Source organism: Bombus bifarius, unplaced genomic scaffold (assembly GCF_011952205.1).
Source record: "Bombus bifarius isolate JDL3187 unplaced genomic scaffold, Bbif_JDL3187 scf7180000009265_frag, whole genome shotgun sequence".
NCBI classification, from domain to species: Eukaryota; Metazoa; Arthropoda; class Insecta; order Hymenoptera; family Apidae; genus Bombus; species Bombus bifarius.
This window is the reverse complement of record NW_022885002.1, coordinates 13,388-22,604: the sequence shown is the minus strand read 5'-3', so window position 1 is coordinate 22,604 and position 9,217 is coordinate 13,388. Positions and strand designations below refer to the sequence as shown.

The following is a 9,217-nucleotide window of genomic DNA, read 5'->3' as shown; positions in this document are numbered from 1 at the left end:
TCTGTCTCCGCTCAACTCGCACTCGGCTCCTCGACTCACACTCTGTTTCTCGACTCACACTCTGGCCGTTGTCGCATTCTATTGCCTTTTTCCTAGGCCCACCGCACACGTGTTTTGCAGACGCTCGTAGCCAGGGTCACGTAGGTCTTTTTCACGAAACTATGCACTTGAAAAAACCGATGACACATTGATGGGCCCGACGGCGCCTCGGCTCTCGCGACATTGTTCATAGTTCGCCCGATATTTCTTAGGCCTTTCGTCCACGATACTACATATATATATACTGGTGTACTGGTCATCTTTTTTCCACACGTTTTTAGCTTTTTAGCTGTTTGTGTATGGGCGCCTAATCAGCCAATCAGAAATAGCCGGTATTCTATGAATCCTTCTCTTCAATGCTCGAAGAGCTGGATATTTATCCAAAGCTGATGCCCCAAACATATACTCGAAATTTTCAAGGGCCGCTGCAAATACGAAGTCCGCCCATGTCGTCTGAAAAAAGGTTTGTATACATTTATTTTGTACCTCCTCTATTAAACAATTTTTTTAATTTACCTTGAAAAATGTGAAAAATCGAACTCTTAACTAAAGATCACTAGCTTTTTAGGAAGAATTTGGATTTTTATTTTATTGTCAGAATTTAATGGATAATTTTAGAAACTTCAACCTTTGGAGGTATTTGTTAATTAAAAATGACAAAACTGGTATTATGTAAAAAAGAGTAATGTGTATCCTGAATCAATGTCGAATGGAAATTAGACAGTTCTATAAAAATAATCCTTCTCACGATTCCACAACTTCATAGCTTAATTAAATACAATTCTTCGGCGATATAATTACAAATACATTTACAGGAATTGTGTAATATGATAAATATCTCGTTAAAGAAATTGAAATCGTAAATTCCGCGGATAACCAGCGTTTATCATATAGAGACAGGGATTTGCAAAGAATAAAAGTTGTAGAACGTTGAAAGGCGTTGAGAGAAACGTGATGTTATCCCGTTATTCGTTAACGCAACGCAGTTAAAAAAAATCCCGTAGGAAGATTACGATAATAGATAACCTGAGTCGAGTGTTTGTCGGGGGATCTAAAAGATTCTTTCGAGTTGAGCGTCTGAGATTGCAGAGAAGAAAATTTGGAAGCCATCGAATTCGTGATGTCGATAGAAATCTTCAGTTGGAATCGTTGTATCATAACGTAGTCTGCTTATTGTCGATAAGACTTTACTAAACTAAAAGTGACTACTAAAAGTTTCTATCCTCTAAATTCTATCTACGATTCTATAATCTAAAAACTGACTTTTGCAAACAAACTGTAACATTCGCTTAACGGAAAGACATACGTATATTGTTTGTACTCGTCTTTTCACAATGAATTCTTGAACGTCTGTCTCTGTGGTGAGACAAATGCAAAGTCATCTCATCAGTTACTCACCTTGCTTCAAATCTCCAAGAGTATCGACGAGCACGTCGCATATCATCGCATCCCATTCGTTCCTTCCCATTAAATCGTACTTCTTCGCCAAGTATCGCGCCACAGCGTTACTCTGCGCTACCGGTTTCCCGTCTATCTCCAGCACAGGCAGCATTTTATAAGGCATTGCTAAGAACAAACATGGCTCATATGAACACTGTGTAGAGGGAAACGATCGATAGGAAATCACAACACAGCTTCCGAGGCCGTTGCGTTCTTGTGAATAGATGAATCGAAATCATTTCGGTTTTAATCAACATGGCCTAGTAAAGAAATACAGAAATGTCTTCTTTCTCCTTTTTTTCTTTTCTTACGATTACGATGGACAGGGTATCGCGTGTTTTTGACTGTTGGGAAGAACCTAAAGTTTTTAAAATCAAGGATAAAAGATCGAGTATAAAATTTGTAATTCTCACGGAAAGGAACGAATCTGTCTGATGCGGTGTACTGAATGTACGAGGAACGATCAGTATCGTTTTGCGGGAAGACCTTATGCAATGATAGTGGACTTACAACTGCGAATAAAAAATTCACGTCGCATAATACCAGACACGGAAAAAATATTAGAAAATGTACACGGTTCTTGTAATGAAAATTGAAATGCAAGGAATATAAATCGAATGTCTCTTGCGAACGTAATTTTGTGTTTTACACCGACAGGATTGATTTACAGACTTACGTTGATTTTTGGTTTCTCTATCTGCAAGCGACATATAAGATTATATCGAAGACTATGCTGCGTAAAACTTTTATTATACTATTTACGATAGAAATGTCGCAACGGAAGATCGAATTTTATATCTGCTTTGTTCTTTCGACTTTTTAGCTATGTTCTTGTTCATTTCCGAACTGATTTCAATTTTTTATCCTTTTTTTCCGACAAGTCCTAAAAAGTTTTTAAATTAACGAGAAACGTAGAAGTATTTTTGTATTCCTATTTTAAGTCACCTATTTATGGTTTTCTCAAAATATTCGAAATGCTTCGATTCATTGAAAACAATAAAGATTGCAACACAAAAATTCGAGAATCGTAAGTGAATTAAGTTGGTATTCGATAAACACGATATTACGGAAGCAAAACTTAATGAAAAGTTCGACTTTATTCCGTATGAAATTTTACTTTAAGTAAGTTTAGCCTGCACGTGAAACGAAAGTTTTATATACAGAAAAGTTTGAGTAAATGGTAGATACCTGAGAGTTGAACAATGATAGTAAAAATCGATTCTTCACGCTTACAATCCTTTTATTCAGGCCAGAGTTCTTCGGGGATCCTCTCGTCGGTATACTCGATGCCAGTATATGCAAATATGTACCGTATATGTTCGGCACGACCACCGGCATTGAAGTAGATTAGTTTGTAGGTAGGTTCGTCGCTCATTTTCCTTGCTCTGTCAACTTATCGAGAAAAATGATACAATTAACTCGTGTAATTAACAGACTGTGTGCGTGTTTGTGTGTATAGAGAACAATTTATTTATAGATGGAATAATTCGTATAATACGCAAAATAAATCATTTAGAAGGCTGGAGTATGTGTTTTTGAAACAATTAATTATGTCGAAAAATATTTCAAACGAGATATAATTATGAAAAAAATAATAATTAAATGTATGTAAATGTATGTAATAATAGTTAAATGTATGTAAATGTAATAATTGAATGTAATTAGTTGTGAAAAAAATAATAATAAAAAATAAATAAATGTAAAAAAAGAATTAAATGTAATCAGTTTCTTTTTACGCACGCGATATTATTGGCGATATATGAAGGTCAACTTTATTTTTTTAAATAGATATATTTATACGTATATTTATAGATATAAATACATATATTATATAGATATAATAGTATATATAATATATATAATAATATATATGTCGAGTCTGAATCTCCGAGTCCGAGCTCGAGGCGCCCTCCCGGGGAGGGCTCGCGGGAGGTAGCGGTTCTGCGTTGAAGTTCTTCATCGTCCGGTCGCGCGTGGGGTACCTTTATTGTCGATAGTGACACTAGTGACGAGGGCCTCAGGCTTGATAACGAATCCGCGGCCAACGGGAGGACTATCATATAAAAAGCAACAGGATACACGAAATAATATAATTCTGACTAGGACAACATAAACGCAAGAAGTGTTGATATTGAAAAAAATATTTAATTTTGTATATAAATATTTTCATATTTAAAAAAGTTTCCGGAAGCAGGAAGATTTACAAACAAATAATATCATAAACCGAATGTTTCATGATCCTTTTCTAATTAGAGTGTGTGACAGCATGTGAGAACGTTTCTTAAAAATATGACTTATTGCAATTACTTAATCGCAATTATAAACGATTAAGACCTTCTCACAACGAGGCAATCTATCCAAAGTATAAAACTCGTTATACTTGATGAGAAAACAAATCTCTACTTAGGTTTCATTTCGTTTCATCGCGTTCATAAAAAGTGAATTTGTATGAACACATCGTGCAATTTAGTAATTAGGACCGTTGATCTCGCTGCAACATAGATGGATAGAAAAAAGCCATTTAAAATGATACAACGTCGGGAAGACAATTATGAAAATTATAAATGGAACACAAGATAAAATTGTTTAAGATTAATTCTTCTTTTTTTTTTTTTTTAATCGCGAGTGTTTGCAAACGAAGTTTCAATCTGTTTACAATGATAGCAATGAGAGGAGGATGTCTATGAAAGTTATAAATGCGATATTGAATAACATTTCTGCGAGTGGGTTTGTTTTTCGTTACAAATGTTTTTTAAACGAATCTGCAATCTGTTGGAAACAACGGAACAGTAACGGGACGACTGATAGGGAAATAAAAAAGATCGCGTTTTATTTGAACAGACAAATCTTTGAAATCTATTCGAAAGTCTATTTGAAATGGTACGAGCTCGAAAAGAACGGTGAATACTATAGAAGAAGGATTAATTAAAATTCTTATTAATCTGTACGCTTTGTATATTAAATACCTTGATCGATGCCAAGATAACAAATTATTATACAAAACAGTGAAGTATCCACGTCTGACATTAATATTGAGTATTACCATTACTGTAATTTAATTTTTAACCGATCCTGAAAATTCCTTAGAACGTAAAAAGTATAAAATGTTACTGTGCATTTCAAGATTAAATGCACTGTAATTTAGAAACAGTTATGAAGCGGAAACAAATAATTTATTCAGAATAAGAATTCTACGTAATCATGTTAAAAAAAAATAACGTACTTATAACGCGTTTAAACTCCAAATATGTAAAGACAATAAGGGAAAAAAATTAAACGAAGAATCGTATTTTTTGTAAATTCACACAAGATTTTATCCAAAAAAAAATTAAGATTTTTTGAAGAACGTACAAGACGGAACACGAACAATAAAAAAGGGATGTTAAATACAAAAAATAGATTGAAATTTAGATTATGAGATATAAAAAAAATGATATTGCATAATTTACAATTATTTTCGATAGCTTACGTCAGTATGTTGGAGTGTAAACTATAAAATATTCAAAAACTGATACCATTTAGACATAATTTAGAAAAACAATAAATTGCGGAAACCGATAATTAAAACTCGATACGATCGATACTCCAAAACTCTAATCCTAATAATTACTCAGCAATAATAACCGATAATTCATGTTGATTAATGTTGTGTATACAAATTTTGTACAGTTTGATAAAGCGAAATTAAATTATCATCTTTTTGTACTACTTCAAACATTGAGATTTGTCATCTTCAAGGTCGATCACACATAGTTTCAGATTGCGGAGTTGCAAGGGTAATTAATTTTGCAATCGGTTTTCCTTTGATATAGATGTGAATACAAATAGCCATTGATTGACAATATACCGAAGCAATTCTAGTTTAATTTGAAGTCATCGATCCTTTGATATTTTTGGAAGAATAGTAAAAGTACAGAGAAAACAAGAAAAAATGGCGTTAACTAAAAGATAGCTCCAATGTATCTCATAAATATTATCTATATATCATTTGTAAGATGTAAGTGACCAAGATATCGAATTATACAAAAATTGTATGTAATGATTAATACTTGAACGTTACTTACATTTATGTACATGAAAATTTGATCTTTTATTAACTAAGTTATTGATCGACAAAATGACTTCCTACGTAATTCTCCGCCTGAACTGAAATGCATATTTTTTTCTACGCAAGCCTTATGTGTAGCTAGCAACGAGCAAACAGATTAATTACTTTACACACGGTCGTATCTTGTTTGCTGTAGGCGAGTTCTCTCGTGTAATCAACAAAGTACTCAACTTTAAAGCGATAACAGAAGAACATTATTGTATCGATAAAAATCATGCTTTTTTCAAAGAAATATGTAACTCGTATTTTTTTTAAAGCAACCCTCATAACGTATTGAATAAAATAATCATACATTTTTTTTTGTTCAACATTTGTAAAATACTATTATCAAGATCACCAAGGAGGTAATCTTCAATTCTTAATGAATATAATAAAAAACATAATTAATGATTGTTTGATGGTTTTATTATTATCTCTATAATACAAAAGCACAACATCGTGTCAACAGTTTATATAGTTCGTATGTTTCTGTAGGAATACACAAATAATAGTTCTCTATCACAACGTAATCTAAAGGGAAAACCCTAACTAAATGACAAAAATATCGGTAATAACTGGAACTAATGAATGTTAAAAGCAATCAGTATATTCCATACAAACTTCCATCAACACGATTCGTTCTTCATTCTCTCAACACACTAAGACCGCAATCTTTAAACGCTTATAAAACCATAAGCAATCGTGAAGTTTAGAATTCGCTAACTGGGCGTCTCTCAATCCAGTTTTTGATCTTGGGCAGAAGGAGGACCTTTTTCTCCAGCAGCTTCAGATTCTCGTAATTCTCGATCAGATCAGACTTGTACATAAAGTTCAAATAATCGAGCAGAGCAACGAATGTTAAATCAGCCCAAGAGAGAGTACCATCGTAGAAGTAGCCGTCATTTTCCTTCACTTGCTGGTCCAAACGTTCTAAAATGATCGGCAGCGTCTCTTCAGCAGCCTTGCGTTTTGCAGCTTTGACCTTCTCGTCCTCCTCATAGTGGAAGGCGGCAATTTCTGAAAATTTGTTTTCAGTTAAATACTATTCGCTAATGTTATACTAACTTGAATACAGTGTTGTGCGAAATTTAAATGATACTGAAGATAGAATTACAATCCTTTTTAATCCTTTGTCTTGTATTGTTGACATACGTGTATCGTTCGATTAAATCAAATATTAAATCGGATTTCAACTAATAAATACCTGAACAGATATGTACTATCTGTTATCAAGATTCTCATAAGATTTATGCAAAACAGCACTGGATACTCACTATGACGAATATCATGAATAGTATCAACAGTGGCATCAATATGAAGATTTGCCCAGTCAGTCTTTCCAGCTAAGTCATATTGTTTGGCTAAGTAACGGCAAATAGCTGTAGACTGAGCAACCTTCCTTCTATCGGCTATGAGCATAGGAAGCAGGCCATAAGGAGTCACTAAAAACATACAACTAATAGAATCAAAGATTCTATCGAACAAACAGATTATGATGCTTCTTAAATATCTAGCTTCCTGTTATCTGTTTTGGAAAGATATAATTTAATTTATTGATAATTTATCAGCAAACAAAGGGCATTGTCTCCTTAACAATACCTATTGTTCTCCCACATATCTTATAGAGCAATGGAGAGTAAACAATAATCTCTGTTATACTCTGCATAATTGTGTTCTACTTTATTTAGCTACTTTAGTTAAATTAGGAAAGATGAGATTTAAGAAACAGAACTTCTTTAAATTTTAAGCTTACAGGGCTTTATTTCTGGCTAGACGTCCTTTTTGATACATTCATCTTCAAATGGAATACTAGCATAGCTGAAGAAGAACGGATTGGTTCTGCCAATGCCGTAACTGGGAAGTAAGTCAATTTATAGAGCGGCATCTTCCTGGAAGTATAATATATACAAAGTAAAAACAAAGAATCATTGATGACAAGAATTATATTATTACAAATTATGAAGTATAAGACAATTTAAGTAAAAAGCATCAACTACTAACTACTCGCATAGCTATTTGTATCTTTATATTTTAATATAGCTTAGATATAAAAAGAATATTATTTTTGGATGTAATAATGTATAAACTTGCGCCAAATATTATAACAAAATATTGCACTTTCTATTTAAGTAGGATAGACATATTACCGGCATTTATCTTTTTTCTATAGCAATGAAATTGTTTATAAAAAAGTTTATAAGAAAACTATCAATTAATGCAAACAACGCATTTCAAAATATTAATTACATTCGCGCGATTCGTTATCTCTAGTATTAATTTAACCATATGGTTCTATACACCCAAGACCCTCTAACAGTAATTTAGTACCATTACTAGTCGTATGTACAATGTATGTTTGTATACAACTTTCGTAACTACAAAACATTCAGCAGTGATTATATATTCTTCCAAACATAAGAAACATTTTCTAATTGCATACTTAAATTTATCGATCAATTATGAACATGTAATAACATTTATTTCTTTCAACTACTAATTTTTAAATCATCTGCTGTTCGGTTAATTGAAGGATGTCGGCTTTCTGTAGAAGTATTTCATATTTATTATTTAATTATGAATAAGGAAAAAACATACAAAATATAGTTTTTAAACGGTTTATTATTTATAAAGAGAAACTTTGACTCAGGATATATATACTATATATATACTATTTACTTACAATTTTTTTTTTAAGACTTCAAAGTCGAAACAAGCACAGGAAATTTCCAAGCTGGTTAACAGAAACTTGAATGAGACAAAAATAACCTTTAGATCTCTATATGTTCTTCTACCCCTCTGTTGCTTCCACGTAACTCTTATCCTATTGGTGGAGCTGTGCTGATATGTGAAATTATGACTACATAAAAACATCCGGAAAGACTCATTGAATGATTTTATAGTTTAAGGTTAATAAATTTCCATAAATTAAAGTTGAAAATTTATGAGAACATGTTTTCTGTAACAAAACTTAGTAAAAACAAACTAGTAAGGTTTATAGATTCTTTAATGATTATGTATGTATTCATAAACTAGTTCGATAAACATCGTTCGATAAAACGTCGAACAACACACAACATTGAAGCGCGAAATTTCAAATTCAAGGAAAGATAAATAACAAATATTGCGAACAAATGATATTAAATTTACAATAATCTCATGTAAGAAAAAATAAAAGGGATAAAAGTAGTACAGAAGATAGAAAAATCTATAAAACTGGTGGCTGGGAAATAGAAAATATATAAATTTATGTTATTAGAGTTTAGTACTTCTGTCGATCAATGTGTTACGACCGTTCGCGGAGAGACGCAGTCGCAGTAGCGAGAGGCGTAAATTCTCGCTATGATTCGGTGAATCGGCGCCGCGAAGTAGTCGTTCCCCTGTTTCGGTTAAGATAAGAGGTGGTTAAATGAATATGACACAGTATAGTAAGTTATATTTCACCGTTTATTCCAACAACTTATAACGAAGGCAGTTACGCTGGTGCGTACGTACGAGATGAATAAGTGACTGATCTGTGGGTGTGTCCTACCCGGTGGAAGGATATTGACCGTTCGAAGGATGTAAAATCAGAACTGTCTTGGGTGACGATGCTGTCTCGGAGGAAAGCTAAGGATGGGTGTGTCTAGCGCACGGGACCATCGGATTTGTTGG

The 9,217-nt window shown here is 33.0% G+C and overlaps 1 protein-coding gene and 1 pseudogene across 1 annotated transcript; both read right to left on the bottom strand.

Moving 5' to 3' along the window:
* Positions 1-321: 321 nt before the first annotated feature.
* On the bottom strand, positions 322-2,762 carry LOC117214910 (glutathione S-transferase-like). The gene is made up of 3 exons (XM_033461276.1): positions 2,668-2,762; positions 1,438-1,605; positions 322-492 (listed from the first exon to the last, which is right to left on the bottom strand). The coding sequence occupies exons 2-3, from the start codon at positions 1,601-1,603 to the stop codon at positions 455-457; spliced, it is 204 nt and encodes a 67-aa protein (XP_033317167.1). The 5' UTR covers positions 1,604-1,605; positions 2,668-2,762; the 3' UTR covers positions 322-454.
* A 3,381-nt stretch (positions 2,763-6,143) lies between these two features.
* Positions 6,144-7,455, bottom strand: LOC117214909 (annotated as a pseudogene).
* Positions 7,456-9,217: the final 1,762 nt, after the last annotated feature.